Here is a 23575-nt window from a genome sequence, read left to right on the forward strand (position 1 = left end):
AGTGCTTTGAGGCTCGAGTCATAGTCTCGCTCAACGGGGTAACCTTCTCCTCCAGGTGCATTGGGCGTTTCAACTGTGTCAGCAACTCAGCGTCATACTTTGTTCATACTTCTCCTGTTCACTCAGACCAGTGTTGTATGGTTACGATTTCAGGCGTCTCATACAACTTCACCACAGGAGAGCCACCGTCGACAGTCGCAGGGCACCGCGTCAAATTAGACTAGCACGGAATTTTGCGCCCTGATATTCCATTGTCGAAATCCGACTCTCCGAGGGACAGTGTGAAGGGGAGTTCGGATGCTTTCATGGGGCATATCCATCTGTCTTGCGTCGAGGGACCCTTTCGCAATGCCGGCGGCTCATTCTCCTATCCCTGATGCGTTGTTGGTGCAGCGTAGGGACACTTTGTTGTAAGGGTGCCGCCAAGAAACCGCATTTGACTTAGTGCGATTTTTTTTTGCGCCCTAGTTTCTTGGGTTTCGAGTTTCAGTCCCTCAAACTCGACCAAATGATTTCGCTTGTTCTTTGTTCTTTCTACTTTTTGTTCACCTTGGACCTTGGGTACTGAGGGGAACATTCGTTGTTACACAACCGTTCCCTCCACACCTCACTTCAGGCCTGCCCTCAGCCTTATGAATAGTCTCATATCCACCAAATCTGCTCAGCTACTAGCTACCAATGGTAGGCATCAGTTAGAATGAAGGGCATCTTGTCAGGGAAGCTACTCATCTTTCGAGACAAACTCGTTTCCTCTCACGCTACCGGTCGCGATTCACGTCAAACGTTTAACAAAGTATGTTACATGCTCGATTTGCGGCCATTTCACCTATCTGTGTCTTTCCATTCCATTCAGAGTATGTTGAATTTAATTTGGAAGGATTGGTACAATGCTAATTTTTCTGATCGTTTAGGTATCGAGGTCTCTTAACATGGCTTGATTTCCAACCATCTTGTGGTCATTCTGTTTAAGTATGCGGCGTCTGATTCAAATGCCAGTGCCGCAGGTACCATATGCGCCTTCCGAGATACATTGCTGTTCTTCGGAGCTCGTTTTGCTTTTCCATCGATAACTATATTCCAGTTTCGACCAATGAAGTATGTATTCTCTTGATTGTCGGCGGTGCTATGTGGGATGTATTAATCTTTGTTGAAGGGCTCTTCCATTTCAACCCCTAGGCTCTCCACTTTGGAGGTGGCGTCATACAATTAATGGTGGTGCATCTGCAAATATTGTGTTACAAGCATCCGTATCTAAATGTGTCCATATTATGCGGAACATCTCAATATCCGAACACTCTATCAATCAGCTGGCTATCGATGTCTGTTCTGTTCTGTTCTGTGCCTCCTGGCCAGCATTATCTCCAAAGCTCGCTGGGGTCTAGCATGGAGCGTCACCTGCAACATTGGACGGATCTTTACGGTGCCTGATATGAATGCGAGATACTGCGACGTCAAGGCACTCAGACCTTGGACAACCGCTGAGCCGCTATCTTGCTAACCTACTCCGTTCGATTTAATGCGATCGCTCTTAAAACCGAAATGTTGAAGAAATAATCTGCTATCACAGTGGCGCAGGGGGAGGCTGTTACTGCGGACTTCCGTTCTCTCCTGCCCAACTATTCACTCTGAAAACTAGGGTTTGATCTCCTTTTTTGACTCGCGATATAGTCATATATTCTGCCAGGTTATTTAGCCGCCGATTTATCTGCTACCCATGACAGAAAGTGACTTGAACAGTGCATCAATAGGGCGAAAGGTTCGACCTCTTGCAACTGCTAAGATACAACTAGGACTACCTTGAAGTGTACTGTAATGCTGCCTTCGTTTTCTCCGAATCGTGTTCTATCTCATCACGCTATATAGACTGACTACAATGTTGGTTTTTGTCCGGCTTCCACGACTCTCAATATTCCGAATATTCCGAAGAAGTCGATGACATGAGTCAACGGCAATGTGACGCCTGAAATTACCCATGTTTATCGCATAAAAGGAGTATGGGAATCAGTTAAAGTTTGTTCTACCAGTGCCAGTGCGATCTCTTTTGGTCGGATGACAACAAGCTGATTTAATTTTCTCATTGTTTCGCAGATATGTTTTGAACGCTCCAATGGAATTGAGGGTGCGAGTCCATTGTCCGGAGTTACGTTAATTGTTTAGTGTCATTGCAAGCTGTTGATGTTGAATGTTGAGCGCCGATCGGGAAAGGGTGATCAGGCGCTTCGCTTGCACCTTGTAGCTACAGCAACTCGCAGTCGGTGTCATACATAGAAGGTAGGCTTAAAGAAGCGGAAGGCTGCCAAGGTCCAACGTGCCCTTTGTTTTTCCATCTTGCCGAAAAATTTCAGGATGTCGCAGGAGCGCGGCGCAAACTTCGGGCAAGTCCTATACATAATCAAAAAATTGATTTCTCATTATAGTCAGATTTTTTGGAAGCAGTATATCTGTCGAATTATATTTTACCAGTCGGGGTTTTCAAACGATGAAAGTATACACTATTTTTGCAGGCTTAGAGCTACTGCCCGGAGCCATTGATGGGATTTAGTATGACTGATTTGTGTTTTGGCACCCGGAGCAGCCACAAGCTATACGATCACTTCACGCTGCGCTGATTGCTCGATGCTGATGCGCTTCCTTCGCAAGTGTCGATGCAGATGTATACACAAAAGGGTATTTTGCTGTCAGCTATCGAAGATACAACGATATCCGCGCCAAATGTCGCCATGTTCCCGTTCCGGAATATATACCCACCTTGGTCATCTGTGCCGAGCCACATTCGCGGGGTTTGGATCTGCGGCATATGCCATCGATATCGTGCTTATCTCCCCAAGTACATGCCTAGTTAAGCTTATCCAACGAACGTATGTCGTCTCTTCTTCTCCTCTTTTGATATAGGTACTGAGAAAGCAAAAGTGTCTAGTTCATCCGAGTCTAGGCCCAAGCCACTTCGTGCTCTGAATCGTATATACATAGGCCCTAAAGCTCACCGATTCGTTTTTATCTCCCTTGCCCTTCCCTATCCGGCTTGCCTTTCGCTCTTTATCTTCACTTTTACAGTTCCCGATTGTGCACAGAATGCGCTATACCCGAACACGAGCACAAGCACGAGCACGCTGGGTGGCATAAGGATGTTTTACACGGGCTAGGGTAAGTAATTTATTCCAATTCGACAGCTTCAGCCTCCTTTGGAGCGAAGGCATACACACAGGTACTAATGCACTTGTAATAATAATAGATCTGGCACGTCTGACCAAGTAACGAGTCGAAACTCCTCGGATTTCATCAGTTTTTTAACTGTTATTTTTGCTTTCTTTGACCCCTTTTTGTTCTGTGCTGGGGTGTATCTGTGCGCGAAGTTTTCGCCCTTTGGAGACTCTCGCTCGGGCGCTTTCCGTCTCGTGATCTGGTGGTTTGGCATTTCCCTTTGATTTGACTCGCATTGTTTGCTATTCCTGCAGAGGAATAAAACAAACATGATTCTGTACAGGCTAACAGGGTACTTGGTGTATTCGCACTGCTCTGTAGGCATCATTTAATGGTCACAGCTCTTGTACGTGTTCATTACCTACCGTCTTATGCAACAAAAGACTATATTTTATAGACTTTTTGACAGAATATGGCAGCCTAACTTTCGTATATCCGTGACGTGAGTCCTACCTCGTAGTACATACACTCTCGCTCCCGTGCACGCTAGTTTATGGCATAATGTTGGCGGATCCACCATGCGATACAGTATGGGTGCGTCGACAGAAATAGTGCTGAAGCATGTCGCGATTTTTGTCATGGCAGGTATTTTAGGTTATTTCTGCTGTCTTGTGTGGAGACTTCTGGAGGCATGGCTTCAAATTCTAATATTGGAGGCTTTGAGATCGGTATCTATGTGAGGCTTACTATTACAAAGTGATAGGCAATGTTATATATGGATGTGATGCACTATGTTTGACTCACCGTTATCAGAACCTCCTTTATCTGTTTGTTTGGACCCCTGTGGTATTGACTACAGGCGATTGGCAATGGTAGTCTGTCGGAAAAAGGACAACAGGCTGCAAAACGCCAACGCCAACGCCACTTGAATCCTGAAATCTGGCGGGCCAATCAGAGTCTCTATGTCTCCAGGAACGTCGACTCCTGTCTTCACGGTGTTCTGTGTTACTCGGTTTCGGGCATGTTCGGTCGTGTTTTCAGTACTCCCCGTTGCTTTCTTTGACCTGTGAGCCCTTGCAGCATGGCATTCAGGCGGAAATGACCTTCCAGATGGACAGTATGAATGGCATTCCATTTTCCAATTTTCATTTAAATTGAAGCTTGAACCTTGACTGTTTGCAGTCGTATACGGTCCGAAATTTTGACAAAACGCCGTCGTCTTTTTCCTTTGGAACTTGACGCCTTGAGTCTTGAGAGCCCCATTCCATCTTGGCACAAATCCATACACAATTGTGGTTGACAGTGCGAGGTTCTCGGTGTTTTTATTCATCATATCATCATAAATCTCGGAGATTCCCAGAGCCCACAGTGAATACATTCACACCACATACCATGCCCAATTGCTGGTTGGAGACGGACAGCTGAGTGTATAGCCTTGTTTAGCCTTTGCGATTGAATTGATGATGTGCAAGGATCCTGAATACCTACGTTCTTTATTGTTCTTGTTTTCAGTGCTATTTATTCCGCACATCGGACGTTGTGAGCCGTGATTAGAAAGAGTCAGAAGACATATCTTGAATCGTTTTATCCGGATTCATTTTATGGTTACAATTTCTATCAGAAATCGTGTTTCTGATTGAATGATTACAGGGGTAAGAACTACAGGACATACTTGGGTTTACATTGCACTATGGAACCTGTTATAGACATCACGCGAAAAGGACAACTTTCTATTAATTTTGAAGTCCCTACATAGTAAGCTCGATAACGCGTCGTGTCAGCCGGGATATTTTGCCAAGGGCCTTTTCTGCGCCCACACGGCCACATTTCCGCCGGAGTACAAAACGCCCTGAGCTCCGGTTTGGAAGAAAGAAGCAGGGAAAATTTTACGCAGCTGTACTAGGACCTTAACAATTATAATGTTGACTTGGTGTAGGATACCCCCGCGTACAATGGCACAGGTGTCAATACCCCAATGGGATGAAGAACTTGCTGCATGATGGCCGACCTGGATAAATTTGGACTCAACTGCGGACGTTTTTTCGATCATGTGGCGCAATGTCACAGTTCAGAGCCGCTGCCATCAAGAAGAACATCCTCAAGGCCTCAAGGTGCAACCTTCCTTTCCCATTTACACTTGCTCCAGGTCTACTTTTCTCTCACATATGTTGCGCTCTATAAGGTTGGGTTCAGCAAGGCGAAACACACCCGGAGTAGCGCGTGGGCTTTTGGGGCCAATGGAGCCTGTCTTGCGACTGGTGGAGAAAAAATAATAGAGATGGAGCACATTAGGTTTATATACAGTTGTACAAGATGACGGAACATCAGTAACGCAGCAACATTGACCGCGAATAAGCTACGGTACCGCAGAAAATAGGCATCACAACACTTACGAGATAGAACCCCTCTTTCGAAATCGATGTTACACGAAAAATTACCAAATCTATATATATAACCACCGGAATTTCAAATCATTGATAAGATAAGATTGTCACTTCCACGCGTCGTCACGGCACACAGTGCTGTCACTCTGAACGTGACTCGGTGTCGGTCGCATCTTTGGTGGTCAATTTTGCGGCCTGAACTCTCGTCGCCGTCCCGTCTGGCTTTGGCCCACGTCCCCATTCGACACATAGTAAATGCAGCAAGAAGTAATCGAATTATTCTTTTCGGACGACGAAGATCGACGGGACGATGAAGATCCTTACTTGGATAGAAGGGCTCTTTTGGAACCAGTAGTTGGACGCGTTGTGGATGCTTTGGGAGGTCGGGAAGGTGGGGTCTATGTGATGGGTGATCAAGTGAGCGGGTGCTTGAAAGATTTGAAGAAACTATGGAGAAAGGACGATACTGACGACGAACGCACGGTCGCTCGACTCTTCTGGGAGATGCGTGTCCTTCCCAATGATCTTGTCCCCATCTTACTTGAAACGGCAGGGAAAGGCTTGGTTGAGGACAAGAGGGCGATATCATGCATTGACCTAATTACCGCGATGACATGGCCTATCGATATGGCAGAGGAGCTGAAAGAACTTGACGAGGAACTCGACAAAGGCACGGATTATACTGCCCTCCTTCAAAGCCACCTTCACTACAAGGCCGCTCTACTACAACCAGGCGTGATACAAGCGGTATTTGGAATCATACTTCCTCCTTTAGCCAAGGGGATCAGGGAGAGAGTGGAGCGAGATGGTCAGGTCATCAACGTTGCTCTACACCTAATTCGAAATCTCGCTTTCATCAAGGACTTGCCATCTAACTCGCATTTGAGTTCCGACCAGGCAGAATTCTCCAACCTTCAGTCCAAACTTATCCGGTCTCTCTCTGAAACTCACATTATTGATCTGATCCTGACAATTGCTGCAAACACCGACAACGATCCTCTTTTCAATAGCTGGAACACCCTCGTTTTAGAAATACTTTATCTTCTTTTCCGAGGGGTCAAACCAAACACTTTGGCCGTCGATCACTTGAAGGTAACGTCTTTTATGAAATCAATCCTCAGACCTTGTTGATATCTCCTTCCAGCAATCAAAGGACAACCTTCAGCGTCTTCTTGCGCTCGAAGACCGAACGCGTCGCGACCTCAGCCGTAAAGCTACGTCTCGCCATTCGCGTTTTGGAACAACCATTTCTGTCAAGCTCAATCCTGATAAGCAAACAGCAAGACTTGCCGACGGTAATGCGGCTGATGCTCAGCCAACTGCTTCAACATCGCGCTCCATGGTTTTGCATCGACAGCAAGCTATCTACAACGATTCTGGGACAGTTCTAGATATGGCTAAACGACAGAAGAACAAAAGGCTCAACAAGGCAGACGACCTTGGCGTAGAGACCGTTCTTTCCATGGAGGCTAGGGTCATTTTGCAGGAATTAGCTACTGAATTCTTGGGCTCGTGTTTCAATCGTAAGTTATGCTTGCCACCTTATTGACACCGTCATATTGAAATATTATAGCTTTCCTTTCCACTCTCTTAAAGGATATTCGCTCTGAAAGGCCGAAGATTACGGAGAAGGATAATCTCCGACTACTCTATGTGACCAAATGGTTCCTGGAATTTTTCCTCTTCATGCGCTCCAAAGAAAAGCACGATAAGGCTGCTGAAGATAAATGGAACTTTGGCCTCGTTGCCGAGGTTACAGAGCGGTCATGGATCATATGGGTACTGAAACGCATGCGAGAGGCAGTAGAAGAAAAGGTACTTTGCCAATTTGTCGATCTCTGTCATGTTAAGCTGACAAACAACGTTTAGCCCAAGCTATGGAACGAACTTCAAGCGGGAATAGAGTGTTTGACCCAACTCCTCCTCCTCATCGACAAGATGTCCTCTTCGGAGATAACTGACCCCACACTGCAAGAAGCCGCGGAAGTTTTACAACAGCAGCTCGTGTACAACGGGGAGGTACTAGATATTGCGTTAGAAAGTCTGAAGTCATACAAACCAGGGACGCAATCACTTGCCTATCTCGACTCCAGTGTTTATTTGGCTTACGCGTTGCTCCGGATGCTCGAGAGATGGGGCAAAGAAAAAGGAAATGAGACGTATGTACGACAGAAAGTTACAAAGAAAAGGCGCAAGAAAGGTAATATTCAACTTTTTATCCGCGTTCTCGTTGCTGATGATCCTCACAGGCATCACGGAGGAAGATGGCATTCCAGATGTTGAAGAAGAAGAGGAGGTAGTGGACGATGTCATCACAGAAACATTGTTCACGTTTGAAGTATTCGAAGCAGTATGAAACCTCTCTTTTCTCCTTCATCTCTTTCCTAACGATCTATTCCTTAGAAATTTGCGCAATCGGAAATCACCCATACACTTTTGACGTATTTGGAGCGTTATCGTGAATTTTCTTCTTCAGAAAACATGAGGCGAGTGGTCAGCTTGCTCCACAGACAAGCCATCAAAGCCAAGGCGGAAGGGCTTTTTTTCAAGGTCCGTGATGCGCGCTTGTTTTGACCCTTCGACGAATGTTGAAAAATCAAATGTGGATACCGTTTGTATGTAGGTCTCAACTTTGGACCTCTTCAAGACAATCCTTGCAGATCAGAAGTCCCTGCCACGAGAGCAGCCCTACAAAGACCTCATAAACCTTGTTAATTTCATCTTGCGTCAGTTCTTCAAAGCATTGGAAAAAGATCCGTTTTTAGCTGTTGAGGTACGATCTATCAGCCGCCTGTCACTCCAAGTCATCAGACTCACCTAACTCGTTTTGCTATCTGCAGGCGTTCTTCCCGAAGAATCGCGGAAATTGGAAGCAATATTCCAGCTGGGAACCAGAAGAGAAATCGAAGAAATCAAAGAACGTTGTAGACGATAAACGTTTCCCACCTGACGTGGTAGTGAAGAAAGGTTTTTCCTGGAGCGACCAGCTTGGAATCGCCATTTCCGTTCTTGTTGAAGCGGGCGAGGCTGACCTGGTGAAATGGACCACACAGGTTTGCTATTTTTTTCGAACCAGAAATTCGTCTCGAAGCTGAATGCAAATACAGATACTATCTCTGGTTATTTCTCGACGACATCGTATCGTTGAAGAGACAGATAACAAGGGTGACGATAACGCGACTGTTGAACATGACGACGTTGATTCCTCGGCACAACGGCATAAGCCACCTTCGGACGAGGCGTTGGCTAAATTTACAGACTATTGTGAGAACATGCAGTGGTTGTGATGCATCGTTTCTCGTCGTACTGACTTAATTTTACTGTCCAGTAATTCCGTATACCAGCGACGAACAAGCCGATGCGGCCACCAATAACCCTAATTTGAAGCTGTTATTTCGGTTGTCTAAATTTTACATTCTCGACCAAGGTAAGGAAACTTTTTCCAGGCTTGTCGAATACAATCGACTCATTTCCGCCTACAATAGACTCCGATGAACTGGAGTGGTATATACCCTCAACGATAGAAACAGACGAACTGCAAAGAATCCACAACGTGATCAATCAATTCCTGGACACACCGTTCGATCTTGATGGGAAGAAGGCTTCTGAACTCCTGCAGAAGAAGCGACGGCGCAGGAGGCGGCGATCCCCGTCACCCGATTCAGACAATGCGGCAGTGCTTTCAGGTGACGAGCGCCGAAGTAAGAAACGAAAGGAGAAGAAAATGAAGGAAAAGGAGCAATATAAATCGGCGCAGTTCATCGAGGACAGTGACGAGGAGTATGGAAATATGGAGGCATTCCTAGAAAAAGAGAAACTCCAGCGTCAGAAGGCGGTTTTAGCTGCAGAGGCTGAGGGTCTCAATCGGCCACCGACAATGAAAGCTTCGGGAACCAAGAAACGCCGTAGGAAAAACATGGAGGGCTCAAAGGCCAAGAAACGGAAAGGGGATGTATCCTCTGCCCGCAGCTCGGGCGCCGACAATTCGGATGACAGTGAGGTGGAGGTAGTCTCGATCACCCACACACAACCTAGCAGCTCTGTAGGGAACCAGACCCCGAAGAAAACGCCTCGAATTCGTCCACGTCCTCGCCCGAAACGCCTTGAATCTGTGTTGCCTGGGTCTTCACCTATAGCGATGTCTGACCATGACAATCTGCCGAGCTCACCGTCGCGCGAACAGAATGTCGAACCCGAGACGTTGGCGGGAAGGAGCATTCGCTACACCAAGCGGCTAATTCTATCGGACGACGAAGATTGAGAGCCCTCAGACCTGTTTCTTTATTTCTTCCATCTTCCCTCATGTATGGTGCCGCATACTTGCCCTGTAGAGCCAGCCTGAAACGGGCGTCAATATCCCATCTGAACTGAATGTACGCAACATGCTTCTATGTATTCATCTAAATCTGTATTATTATTTCAAAAACCGGTTGCTAGCTTAATTCCAGACATTGTACACATCTAGGGTGATTGATGAGGGCTGAATAAATTTATCTTCCACGAACCAAATTGGAACTAGCAACATGGAAGCGGGCGAAAGGGAAACATTCTTCCAGTTAGAAACTTCGAGTAATCGCTCCTTAACCCTGCTGACCACGGTGATTTGCCACAAAACAAGGTTTAGTAGTGGAATTCATTTATTTCACATTTTTAATCTCCAAATTCGAAAACCTTCCGGCTCCCAGTCACCTGTGGGTCAGTGTGTGGGCCATCATCATGTTCTTCACATCTAACGGTCCGAAAAATCCAGGCTCACCGTTCCTATCATTCACACTACCATGCTGCCCAAAAAAGAAGATTTGGAGGAGTTTTCTCATCTTCTGAGGGTGCTCTGAATAGAATTTACGTGGGAGGGAACTGTGGGGACAACATTCTTCTGACACGATAAACACCCAGGTCCCAGGTCCGTCAATCGGAAATCGCGTTTCGACATCAAGTCAAGCCACGCATGTCGTTACTGGACCTATCGACTTGCAAGATGTGGAGTCAGTATGACTCTAAAGCATATTTTATCGACCAAGTATAGGTCTGGTACACGGAACTGTGCCACGTTGATCTTCATTTTTCAAAGGTCTTTCAACTCTTCCACTGACTCGGAATGACGCCGATAGTTTCACAAGGAAGAGAACTTGCTATGATAAAGAAAGTTCCAGATTATTCTACAAAGTTCACTGCGCTCTTCATGATACTACAGTGTACTCACAGCTTCAAGCTCCATTGTCTTACGAGTTACGCCAGTCTAGATAGCCGATGCGTCGCGGGGCTTGAAATCGTGGTAACGCGCAACCCTGCTCAGGTTGTCTGCCGTACGTACCTAGACTTACCTTTTGCGGAAAACATGTGAGCGGAAGCAAATTTGCGATCTTTTCTCAAAATGGTCTGCCAAGGCGTTTGTACTTCAATTGAAGAGGGGTGAACACAAACCCGTTGACCCGTCGGCCCTGTGGGCGATCTTCTTATGGAAAGATTGAGCCCAGCAGCAGAATCATTCTCATTCCTTGTTTTCCAACTATCTTTCTCACTCACCGATCTATCCCTTGAGCATTGATTAATATTGATATTGGGTATTGGGCAACAATCACCCAGTTAGCCTTACTAAGCTAGCGTTCGCATTCAATCGCCCCGTTCCTCCGAGTTATTCGCACCATGTCGACGGTCTCGAGGAACATTCAGGTCTTAAGGTTTGCTTGTTTTAAGTTAATATTAGATATCGTAATAAAACACGCTCAGAAGGGCTGTTTTAATTGCCGTTATGTGGGCTGCAGTTTTTTTGCCCGAGGTAGGCAGGCGTGCTAAGTAAACGATAGTATTCTTCGACTCCATATGCCAGTCAGACGCAGATTGTTAATAAATTCTACCTATTTTCTTCAAAATCGATGTACATACCGGGCTCCTGGCTGTTGAACGGATATTCCCGTGGCGTACTACGGCGGGCGCTTCTGCATGTAAGGTTTTTGTACATATTTCGTACACGTCAATCTGATAACAGAGCAGCCTTGCACAGGCTCTGCAAAGGCAACTGCTTTATCGAAGTGCCGTGATACCCGGACATACACGCAAGCCTATGTGCTTCAGTTTTATACGGAATAAGGACAAAAAGGTCCTGCAGCTTAAAATACATTTTCTTGGATTACCTTTGCTTGAATTTTTGAGACCACGGTCTGTGGCTGGCCATGGATGGCTGTAACGCAGTTTGTACTAAGATCAGATCACATAGATGCTAAAGATATCAGACACCATGGGTTTCAACTTTGCACAGGCCTTTCGAAAGTCGGGATCATTGATAGTTCAGATATCTAAATGCTCTCTTTCTAATTTACTCAAATCTAACCCTAAGCTCTGGGCTATCAATGACTACTTCAAACTAGATACTGAGGCAAAGATGATATGAATCGAAATATGCCTTGACAACCTATAGACCGGAAGTGATTTACATGCCTGAACGCAGCTGAATTCAATATTCACTGTGGGCCATCGAGAGTGTGTGAGGCATCTGACTGCCAAGCTCACCTGACAAGAGAGCTCGGATATGTGCGAAGAAAAACGATTGGCGGATTGGGTTTCCCATGGTTTCCGAGGCCCTCTACAAGGTTGACAATGTTCAGTATACTCACATGTATAATCGTTCTCGGACAGAGTTATTTGTAGAGAGATGTGCGCCACTAAACCATTTGGACTGCAATTCTTTGACGGGCAAAGACAGGAGAAGATGGGGGCTCGCGGAGTGCGAAAGCAGACATCTCTACATGGTTGGCCACTCATTTTGGACAAACCTACGGAAGCTTTTAGTTTTGATCGGGGATCAACAGTATCACTCCCTCAAGCCTCCAGGCATCAGGCACGGCGCTCATGTTCCACCATTGCCGCAAGTTGCCGCTGCCGATGGCAGGGCCGTTTTGTCCCAGCAAATATCCCATTTTCAGCGAAGCATCATGGCCAAATTAGCTTAGATGCAAATGCTACGTCAGAGAAAGAGCATTGATCCTGATGTGTATTTGGAGATAAACAGAACAAGAAGATCGCTGGTTTGTAAGTGTGGCAGGACCCGATCCATAGTGACCCGATACTACGGTACAGCTTGGTGTGCAGGGTCAAACTAATCCAGAGCCTTGCAACCAAATCGAAGAAGGGCGAACAACTCGGGAAGTCAACCCTCGAAACCTATTCAAAATGGAATTCATAAAACCCAGGAATGGGCGCTGCAATTAGAGACCGCGAATATAAGTTGGAGTCTCGTCCTCTATAACTCTTTCCAAACCCCGATCCCCATTCCCCAAACCATCCTTTACGTTACTATCATGTCGTCTGTTACTGGCCATACGGCACACTCTGAGCGCCCTGAGCGCAGCCGTAATGCTAAAGCTCAAGCTAGGCATCGAGCAAAGCGAAAGGCCTACATAGATCAAGTATGTCGTTCTCGGTCTACAACATCGAAAAAGTCGTTAACACGCGTTCTTAGCTGGAGCAAACTGTGACCAAGCTCCAGGTTGCTGTTGGATATACCACGGAGCAAATTCAATCACTGCCACCACCGCTACTAAAGATTCGGGAACTGGAGCAGGAGAATGCGCGTTTGCAGAAGGAGAACGATGAGCTTCGCCGATTGTTGACGGACCCAAATTCGAGGTCGCTCTCGTCCGACTCCGGGCGACGTCCATCAATTGGCTCTTACCAGGACTCGCGAAGTAGCGATCGCGATTATATGATTAAACGCCGCAAGCAGGACGGAGTTTATATTGTACGTTTCTTGGTCATCATTGACGATCCCGACGACGGTGGAGGCGGACTGATTCGAATATTATTAGAGCCCTAGCGACACACCACCGCACGTTAACGAGACATCCCGACCACCGCCCCCTTTGACCATCCCTCAACCACTCTCCCACCACTACGGAAATAGCATCGGTTCAAGTTCAAACCATAGTACCAGCAACCAAAGCTCATTATTCAACCTCCACGCTCCAGCATTCCAGATGCCTAACACACCGTCGGGGTCGAGTGCCACCTCGAGTCCTCCATTTTCGGCGAGTCTTTTTCCTTACAATTAGTACCCTAGGGGTGCCTTATACTGGGGACTTGGATCCTAGTGATCATTGTTTTTCTTTCTGTAGCCCATTCAAATGCAAAGTTCCTCGCACCTTCCTATGGACCATCGTTCGCACATATCAAGCCACCACTCAATGTCAAATTATTCGCATGGTGGTCATTATGTTAAGGTGGAGGATGATCATTACAGTGTCAGTCCCTAATTTCCATTCATCTTCCTTATACTGAACCCTATACTTCCAGACGGCAAGTCAGACGAGTCACCACTCGTCAATGCCTTACTCGTACTCCAACAATCACGGGCAGAGTCAGGGTCAGAGTCAGAGTCAGAGTCACAGCGGAATGGATTGGAACAGTACATACTCATCGGACAGATCACACCTACACCGGTAATGTCTTTGTATTTCTATGTAATAAAAGGTTATGGTGTCGTCTATGCTTTCGTTAGAATATACCCTTCGCTTTTACTGTTTTTTTACCGTCGTACAATAATTCACAATCATCTTTTTTATCTGTTCAGCTCTTGGCACTTGGCGCATGCTACGACTCGACGCAACGACTCTGATTAGCTTGTGTAATAAATATCGCTTTCGTAAGTTCATTTACGAAAGAACGAGAAAAGTCTAAGTGATCGTGAGACAGAGAAGATCAGAAACCCTAAAGAGGGCAGATCTGCATATAACGGCAACATGGTACAGAAGTCATACACAATCAAGTGTGATATTTTTGTAGGCCGCAAATTCTTATGTATAAGTGGAAGCAACGATGAGAGAATTTGCTCACAATGCGCCATAGTGCTGTTCCTACATCGTCCGCGCCCAGTAAGAAAATCGGATGCCCTTTGGAAGCCATGGTCAGTGGCTTCTGACCATTTTATGATAAAGAGGCCATGTTTTTTGTGGCATTCGCATGCGTGGTGGCTGTCAAGTGCTACGATAATCATATCCTTCGGCTTTATTCGACCAAAAAGGCATATAGATATGATGGGCCAACGCCGTCATGGATTCCATTGTCTGAACATAAAGGTTGCATTCAGCAAGTCGTCTCTTGGACCACTGTGGCATTTCTTAAGGCAGTCACTTATAATGGCGTGTTTATACACATTAATAAATTATTCCTCCTACAGACTGTCAGTCAAAAATCTCCACTCATCAGTGATTTATTATGCCAGGCCACCTTCTAGAACAAGGTACTGGCAGCGAGACATTGCTTCAGAAGTTAGCCTCCCGGGAAACGATAATTCTAGCTGACACGCTGCACCTGGAAAGTAAGCTAAAGAGACGACAGTTATGAACGAACTATGGACCTTAATTTACCGTCTCTTCTGTATTTATAGCGCTTTCGATGAACGATCCTGATGGAACAATGCTCAGCTTACAGGCAATACTTCAGGCGGTCGCCGAGAAAAACCTGGATTATCATGTCTGGGCGGCCACTAAGATTGTGTTGGACAGGTGGCACAAGTCGGTGTTGGCGTCTTTCGTTTGTTGGACAAACTTAATGCTTCTGTAGAGAAAAGTCAGCGACCAACGCGACCCGTACCAGAAAAGAACATGTTCTGAGGGTCCTTGAACAACTGGTGAGGCTGAATCCGGACCGAAATCTTAAAGTTTACTCTGGCTTTTTCCAACTGAATGCCTCGTGTATTCCATGCAGTTCGTCGAACTTGGAATGGAAATGCGTGCCCGCGTCCCTGGGCCGCACATTTCTTTAATCGATCCCCGAATCCACAACGATGCAGAAGCATTAGTAGCAAGTGTACAACGAACGTATGCCCTGTTCAAGGAAAAGGGTGTGCAGAAGAAAGACATCATGGTCAGCGTGAGTATCTGTTCTGTGTTTAAAGCCTACCTAACTGCGTCCGGGGTCTGAGTCGGAATTATTCGGCAGATACCCGCGACTGAAGATGGTATGCATGCCACCAAGAGACTTCAGTCGATGGACTACGAGAATAAGATCAATCTCTACTTAGTGAGCAGCTTGAAGCATGCTGAAGCCTGTGTAGCGGCGAACTCCACGATGATAACAGTGCCCGTGGGACCCGTGAGTGCAATCGCTTTGTATCCTTGAGCGCGCGGGCACGCCGAGTGCCCCGACTAATTGTGTTAAAAATAGGTCCTTAAATCTTTTGAGGATAAACAACAAGGTATCAGAAATATGTCAAGTTGTCAGGGAGGAATTGAAGAAATCCAGTCAATGTTCGAATACCTCAACAGGACAGAAATAAGAACCAGAGCAATCGCCACCTCGTTTCGAAATGTCAGGGCGCTTCTAACCTCTTTCAAATTAAATGTTGATCTATGTTTTTTTCGGCTTTCTGACGTCCAGATGTCAGAGGTAGGGCAGTTAAGCGAATGTTTTGCTGTATGCGTTTCGCCAGAGCAGGTAGAACGATTAAAAGGCGGTGCTCGTGTTCCCATCGCTTTGGTGAAGGGACCAAATAATATTGACAAACAGCGTGGCCAAGACGCGAATCCGGTAAATATTCTAACACGAGGTGGTGCACTAGGCTTCTCTGGGACAACAAGAAGTGCGATTAATAGTGTCCTTTTCCACGGACTGCAAACGATGAAGCGCCAGATGGACATTATAGAACAATACGTGGAGTTGGAGTTCGTCAGGCAGTTTGAGTTCCATGCATTAGACCTAAGCAAGTTTTACAACCTCCATCAAGAAGTACGAAATATCCTTTTGTGGCGAGCGCCAAAGAATACCACGAAAAGCAATAGTACCAGGTTGCGAATTACTTTCCAGGGAACACCCAAAGGTCCTACCACAGGGAGTCCTAGTGCCAATACTCAGTCCAAAAATGGGCGGAGCGAAGCCGGCAATTTGAAAGAGGTTTCAAGGGAATGGTGTTTTAGAGCGCCTGCAGAAGAAGAGGACGATGATGACTTGGATGAAGTATTCTGAATATCACGCTTGCAATGACATTCCATCCTGTTCCATCACACCAAATGGAAAAATCCAATAAGCCATAGAAACTTTGTTTTGTGAGAAATTCGGTCATGACCCTCACACACACACATGCAAGTGCAACAGATTTATCTTTTGAATATAATCGGATTGTCCCGCCTACGGTTGGTCGGCATTTGGCACATGGCGTTGTGACGATTCGATTTTTGTGATAAACACAAAACGACCGCAACTATTCCCTTGTCATGCACGGGGCTTGTGCGATTAAACTGACGTCGCCACAGGCTACCTCTGTCGGGGACAAGGTGGGAAGTCTAAAGCCAGCATTGTCGTTTGCCATAAAAGTCAAATTATAACGTCGAAGCATAGATTCCCTGGTCTTGGCGTGTGGAACATCGACGACCGCCGGAAAATAGCTGCAATGTCTGAAGGTTGTCATGATGGAGATCACATTGTACTCGTGACGCAAAATCGAAGGACAGACGGTAGCCTCAGGAGTCCTGAAGGCTGAAAAAAGCAAGTGCCCAGGAGAATTGTCTGAGTCATAACGACGTATCCGTTGGCGATATCTCAGACGAGCAAAGACCGTAGTTCTGTTTCGTAGAAGCAGTGTTTCCCAGTAAGTTGAGTTTCTCGGAGTCGTTGTGTTGCATATAAAGATCCGATCTTGTTAGTCCAGGGGTAGATGACAGCCATTGAATTGGAAAGGCGATATACGTAGTATTGCATCTCGGAAGTTCAATCATCCATTCCAAAGGCACCGGACGAGGCTGACTGCTGAGTGTAGATAAGCGGAACAAAGATGTGAGTAGTGTTTTTGAGCTGCGTGTAGGCCGGTGAAATCGTAAGAAAATACTGCATCGAGTGTCGGAAGAAACAAAGTGATGGTACTGCCTCGGAACCCCTTTGATCTTTAGACTCGGCATTCGGCCGTCTTCGGCCCGTGCCAGAACGAGTGCCACCTCGGTTTTAACACTGAACAGTCCCCTAAGACCTCATCACAAACACAATAACGACGTATCTCAACGCGCCTGCGCTATCTGACGTACTATATAACCTAAACAGAGCTAATATGCACTACCAGAAAAAATACCAGCCTCTAAAGCAACCTGCAATTCCTTGTTGGCGCCTTATCGGAGTTCGGATCGGATTTAACTTGGAATCAATTTTATTTTTGGTCCAGCAAATTCAAGATCCTAACTGATACGACGATATACCACGGTCCCTTTCAATACCTGACACTGGAAAGTACGTTTATACCATGAGCAACCGACTTTCATCCAAGGAGGATTATGAGAAGCTTTTGGACAGCTATGATACATGGCTATTTGACTGCGACGGTGTTCTATGGCGCGGAGATCATCTGATAGAAGGAGTCGTTGAGGTTTTAGATATCCTAAGGCGTCGAAGTGAGTACTGGACTCCTTATCTTAATGGTCAATCATTAACATACATGTCCATTTGAGATAAGAAGATAGTCTTTGTCACGAACAATGCCACGAAATCTAGGAAGAGCTACAAGACCAAATTTGACCAACTAGGGGTTGAATCTCATGTCGTGAGTATGAGAGCAGTCCTATGAACTTTCCATTCAATTCATTGATCTGTATATTTTTTAGGACGAAATTTATGGATCGGCTTATGCCGCTGCTGTTTACCTGTCTTCAGTTGTCAAAATCCCGAAGACCAAAAAGGTCTATGTTATTGGTCAAGGAGGATTAGAAGAAGAACTTCGGGACGAGGGTGTAAACTTCATTGGCGGCACGGTCATTATATTAAATTTCCCGACATAGCTCATATTCACATCTCTGACTATCTAGGATCCCGCGGACAATACGCTCGCACCATTCAGTCTGGGCGACTTCGTTCTTGATCCCGATGTGGCCGCCGTTGTCTGTGGCCTGGATACACAGATAAATTATACGAAGCTCTCAAAGGCCTTTCAATATTTAACTCGGAACCCAGACTGTCTTTTCATTGCGACAAATGAGGATAGCACATATCCTAGCGCACACGGCTTACTTCCAGGAGCAGGTTCCATCAGCGCACCCTTGAGATTTTCTCTTGGTAGAAGCCCTGTCTGCACAGGAAAACCGTCAAATACCATGCTAGATTGTGTCAAAGCTAAGTTGGTCACCAGTTTCCCTGCTGCGATGAATGATTCAATTAACGATCGTGGTTAGAGTGCACTTTAATCCCGAAAGGACAATCATGGTCGGCGATAGACTAAACACAGACATTCTCTTCGGGAAAAACGGCGGGTTAGCAACACTGCTCGTTCTCACAGGTTTGAAACACTTCGTACACTTACTTAGTCTAGTACTTTTTGTTGATGATTCATATAGGGATAACGCGGGAAGATGAAATTTCCGGACCCAGCGCTTCGCCAATTGTTCCAGATTTTGTAACGGAGTCCTTAGGCGACTTGCGTGCTGTGCTATGAAAGAGTACCAGAGCATTGTACGAACTTAGAGCGGCTAGTTGTAGAACGTTTAGATAGAGTGGGCACAGATGTCCAAGATCGATCATTTATTCTGATTTTTCTAAGCTGTCTTGTGCCCGTCTGTGATCTTCGGCGAGCTGTACAACGATGCTAACGGTAAGCGCTGATAATGTTGCGATGATGTAACCTGCAATGGCACCGAATGCGGGGGTTAAGGGCCAGGCCTATGAAATCAGAGTTGGGATTACGACACTTTAAAGAGACATATTTGCATGAGACCAACCTGCCACGGGCGAATCCAGTCAAGAGCGAGAGGAATGATGCCAAGCCAGCAACCAACGACTGTCCCAACCTCAGAGTAAACAAAGTTGCGTTCAACAGGATTCCGGACTCTGTAGCACGCGGTCAGGAACACGAATGGGCAACGACTTGGCCGACTCACTGGAACTCTGTGAACAATCTGACCCATGTCCACCTATTAACGATAGACGCGGAATTATTGCCCGTGATTGAAATCCCAATGGTGTAAGCAGGGGGGTAGACCGTTATTATAGATATCAAAAGGGAAAGAAGGTATGTTTTCAAGACCAGACTGCAAAAAAGAATTCCACGGTGAGCTTTCATCTATCCAAGACCAAAAATAACGCCCAAACCTTGTGATAGGTGCTCCAAATAATATTAGGATAAAGTGAATAAAAAAAGAGGCCGCTATGGTCGCAGCGCAGGCGTTCCGGGTTATCTATTGCTCCAACTCAGACCTCGTCGAAAATTAGACGATAATAGGTGTAAGGTCACGCACCGTGAATTTCTGACGATTGAGTAGCGCTATTTCTGTCCGTCTTTCATCTTCTGAGCCGCGGACTCCCAGCTTCAGCCACCAGTCTCTCATCGTACCGGCCCACATCATCTGAAGAATAGCGGCTCCCAGGCAAATGTAAATCAAAGTCGACGCAGGATTGACGGTCAACGCATCGAGGAAAGGATGCTGTGGCTGATCAAGAGAAACTTGGTTCTGTTCGCCCCATTCCAAGTCGACTAGCTCCCCTAGAAAAAACTTTGTCCGTGGGAGATAGAGCGCGACGAACATCCAAAGCGTAGTGTGGACGCCAACTTTGGAGATATACGAAGTCATCGGCATGGCCAGAGGTGCGTATACACCTAGATCCTTGGAGTTTGGGACATTCTTGGTTACACTCGGCGGTGTCTTTTTGGCATTCACCTTGCGTTTGCTGTTTGTCATGAGAGGACAAGCCAGTGACGACTGCGACGGAGGTGAATGCGTGGATGACGTAATCAACGAATTGATGCCCGGCCCGGCATCTGTTTTGGAATGTACCCGGGGAAGTTGCAAAGGTTCTTTTCACCACTCATGGCGCACTGAGAATGCTCTGTGTTCTCCGTTTCTTGGAACGTTTGCCCTATGTGTATGACTGAGGGAGTCCTCTTTGACTCTACTTCGAAATTACTTCCCTTCCATTCCTTCCCCTTGATCCTGTTTACCCACCTTCGCCGGCCAGTACGCTCAAAAGTCAACGAGGTGTTTACATGGACATGACCGTGCCTCTTCCTTAATTGAATGTCTCAGAGGGGACAGCTAAATCGGAACTGTCATATCGTTCTATGTGTTCTAGACATGCGGCGTCGGTGTTTCTAACCCTTCATGTCTAGTGTCCAGTAACCTTTTGCCTTTGCAAGCCTTTGCATCTTTCTCCGTCCTCCCACTCGACTGCCCACTGTTCTGGGATGTATGATGCGCAGTCTGATATGTTCTCGGTGTTATCCCGGTCTGGAAGGAATGCTTCTCTCTTATCAGCTTTTTAGTTGCTAAAATAACGGCCAATCGTGAAGTCCTTCGAAACCCAACTTGGCTAACTGTTCACTATTGCGATTTTGCAGTCTTTCCTGCGCAAGCTTTCGATACGCACCGCCCCCTATGTTCATTTTTTCTGTTGTACTTAGACTGATACGCACGTTCCGCCTGGTTGTTCATATATTATCTCAGATAGTACTCTGGCAAAATCCCACAGCAAAATAGAGGCAAAGCTCGAGACTCCACATAGAACCTCAATGCAAAAATCAATCATTCATTTGAGCTCTTGTTTGATGTCGATGTTAATGCGGAAACGACTGATGTAGCTTACCAAACTGGTGGTCAAAGTTCAATCCTAGACCCAAGGCGTATAAGTTGTGGCGCAACAAAATCAATCGCCCACGATTTAATGACTCCAACAGTAGGTAGTCAGTTTTCCTGCTTCAAACTATTTTTGCCCCAGATACTTGTTATCAAGGTGCGGTAATTAACAGGATATCTTCAGAACTTGGAAGGAACTCCTGCCCACTACTACGGAAGGAATCACAGAGAATAACTATAACAGTGGCAAGGGGGGAGATATGTTGTACCAATGAGGTAGTTGTTCACAGCCTCATTGATGATACCTGTTTCTTCGGTTGTTTGTTCAAAGTGATGATCTTGGGCAGAAAATAGCTTGCTAGGCACGTTCCAGTGGTCGTTTGTTTTTGGTTGAAGCTTGACACCTGTTTGGGAACAGATCGCCTGCAACTATTGAAAAAATTCAACTCATTTCCCCACGCCGCAAGATGAAAAGGACACATGAAACAGCGGACATTGCTTTTCAAATTTGGTCTATTAAAGTAGCTAAAATTTCTTGCATCGCCTGTCATACTTCTTTAGTTGCGAAAACAGCCTGGCTTGCGTGCTATGACGGTTAGAAAATTTAAAGTTGATTCAACCGGAACAGCACTAAACACCGTATCTCCTTAAACAAGAGTTGTCAAAGGTACTTCCCGTTTCTGAAGAATACCGTTGTATTCAGATGTGCAATTGATATGGCTCTTGTTCGTCCATGTTATTACCAATCAAAGAACTGAGTTCAGAACTGAGTTGGTAGGCTCTTGGGAGGTAGCGGCAAGTTTAATCTAATGCAAATTGGCTCTATTTTAGCCGTTTGGAATACTATGCAGATGTCCATATGATACACGAAGAAATAGGGGCTGTTCTACTCAACCATGGTCCGTATTTTAACATGTGCTCCAAGTCAGGGTTAATATGTATAGAAAGTGCGGAAAAACTGATTGTGTGACTCTACATACTTAAATACGGCTATTTGCATTTGGGAATGTGCACGAACTATGTAAGTGAGTAGAATGTATGTAGTAAGACGGTCTGAGTCAGGTTCTCACCGACCAAACTTCTTTAGCCATCATAATCTGAATGTGATCGTTGAATTATGAGCGGTGGTATCAATTTTCTCTAGTTGAATAAAGCAGGCTGCAGTTATTGGTGCTCCGGCGCCTAGACATGAACAAACGGTGTACAGCATATCGTAGTGATATACTAGTCACTAAGCAGCCTCTTGCGCCCCGCCGCATCGAGATCTGAGTAAGCGCCGTGGTTGCAGCACTCTCACTGTCAGTGATAGTAAGCGCTCGCGCATCGCACATGACCAGGGACAAAAGTTAGAAAATGGAATCGATGACTCGGTGAAACGCTTTTCGAGACAATTTTCTCATAGCAAAAGTAATCAGTCTGTCTGAGTCACAAGGAGTAGATACTCACACGAAATAACTTTTCACCATTTTGCCTCGGGTCCTGACCAGGTCCGTTTTGTCCATAGACGAATGTTTTAGACTGGTTATTAGTAATAGATATTAAGCTAAGTCTTGTCGCCCGGCCTGATGTTTCTAAAAATGATAGGAACAATGCATTCTCAGGACACCATTAGAAAAACGGCTATCAAGTCTCTTGCTTCTTTCCCTGTCCTAGGATAGTTGGGAGTCATTGCCTGCATTCAGCTCGCATGATAGAAGACGAGACCATGTACACCCCTGAGTGTCGGTTGTCCGGACCTTGTGTTTCCAACAATCGACGATGAAATCGGAACTTCTCAAACCTATTGGTCAATACCGATACCAGGGAACGCCATTCATCTTGTCCGTTTCCATATTATTAATAGCAATAAGGAATGTACTGCCTTTTGAAGTGGCTTCTATCTGGCTGCCTTGTCGCATTAGTACTCTCGCAATGATAGCAATCTATTACTACTACTAGTATCCGTATTTCTCCAAAAACTTGGAAAATATTAAAATCCGTTGACAGGAAAAAATGCCAAAATCTTAATGTTTATTTCATGTTTTCAATCACTGTGCAAATATCGTTAGAAGGAGAGCTCCAAACCTCTCAAGACAAGCCAAAGGTACCAAGACGACATTGCCAAGACCACTAACGCCAGCGACGCGACCAAAATGATGGTATTTGTTCTTGTTATCATGACGCGTCAACTCAGAAGAGCACGTGCACTGTGAGGCTTCGGAAGTTGCCGTGGTCCTATCCAGTTTTACAGCCACACAAGCATGTGTATTATTGGTCCGCCATCGCCATCGCCATCCTCAAGACAAGGTAAGGAAATTATTGCATTTTTGAACCATGCAGCTCACTGACCCTGTATTTGCAGGTAACCGCACTATGTGAGTAACATCCCGCTTGTTTGGCGTCATTCCGTGCACTTGGTGGAATTCTATGGCGGTTTGGGCTGGAAGGTCAAATTTTGGGATGGTTAGGGTCTGGAGATGGAAATGGAACTGCAGATGACGGATTTGAGAGGAGATGGGAGGTCGGGGGATCGGT

At 45.9% G+C, this 23575-nt stretch overlaps 5 protein-coding genes across 5 annotated transcripts; 4 read left to right on the top strand and 1 right to left on the bottom strand.

Moving 5' to 3' along the window:
• Positions 1–5780: 5780 nt before the first annotated feature.
• Positions 5781–9786, top strand: JR316_0013007 (Topoisomerase 1-associated factor 1; the record flags this gene model as incomplete). The annotated part of the gene is made up of 11 exons (XM_047898622.1): positions 5781–6617; positions 6670–7048; positions 7099–7340; positions 7395–7725; positions 7775–7875; positions 7929–8075; positions 8149–8298; positions 8366–8578; positions 8633–8789; positions 8854–8952; positions 9011–9786. The coding sequence occupies 11 exons, from the start codon at positions 5781–5783 to the stop codon at positions 9784–9786; spliced, it is 3432 nt and encodes a 1143-aa protein (XP_047742170.1).
• Positions 9787–12823: 3037 nt separating this feature from the next.
• JR316_0013008 (uncharacterized protein) lies at positions 12824–13573 on the top strand (the record flags this gene model as incomplete). Its single annotated transcript, XM_047898623.1, has 3 exons — positions 12824–12931; positions 12985–13263; positions 13331–13573. 3 exons carry the CDS (start codon positions 12824–12826, stop codon positions 13571–13573), a joined length of 630 nt encoding a protein of 209 aa, XP_047742171.1.
• A 1648-nt stretch (positions 13574–15221) lies between these two features.
• JR316_0013009 (putative transaldolase) lies at positions 15222–16484 on the top strand (the record flags this gene model as incomplete). Its single annotated transcript, XM_047898624.1, has 4 exons — positions 15222–15392; positions 15462–15614; positions 15687–15830; positions 15900–16484. 4 exons carry the CDS (start codon positions 15222–15224, stop codon positions 16482–16484), a joined length of 1053 nt encoding a protein of 350 aa, XP_047742172.1.
• A 1264-nt stretch (positions 16485–17748) lies between these two features.
• JR316_0013010 (4-nitrophenylphosphatase) lies at positions 17749–18670 on the top strand (the record flags this gene model as incomplete). The annotated part of the gene is made up of 4 exons (XM_047898625.1): positions 17749–17896; positions 17954–18045; positions 18107–18253; positions 18308–18670. 4 exons carry the CDS (start codon positions 17749–17751, stop codon positions 18668–18670), a joined length of 750 nt encoding a protein of 249 aa, XP_047742173.1.
• Positions 18671–19016: 346 nt separating this feature from the next.
• Positions 19017–20170, bottom strand: JR316_0013011 (Phosphatidylinositol-glycan biosynthesis class F protein; the record flags this gene model as incomplete). The annotated part of the gene is made up of 5 exons (XM_047898626.1): positions 19017–19154; positions 19214–19322; positions 19373–19522; positions 19584–19669; positions 19730–20170. The coding sequence occupies 5 exons, from the start codon at positions 20168–20170 to the stop codon at positions 19017–19019; spliced, it is 924 nt and encodes a 307-aa protein (XP_047742174.1).
• Between the last annotated feature and the right edge of the window lie 3405 nt (positions 20171–23575).

This window comes from Psilocybe cubensis, chromosome 13 (assembly GCF_017499595.1).
Source record: "Psilocybe cubensis strain MGC-MH-2018 chromosome 13, whole genome shotgun sequence".
NCBI lineage: Eukaryota > Fungi > Basidiomycota > Agaricomycetes > Agaricales > Agrocybaceae > Psilocybe > Psilocybe cubensis.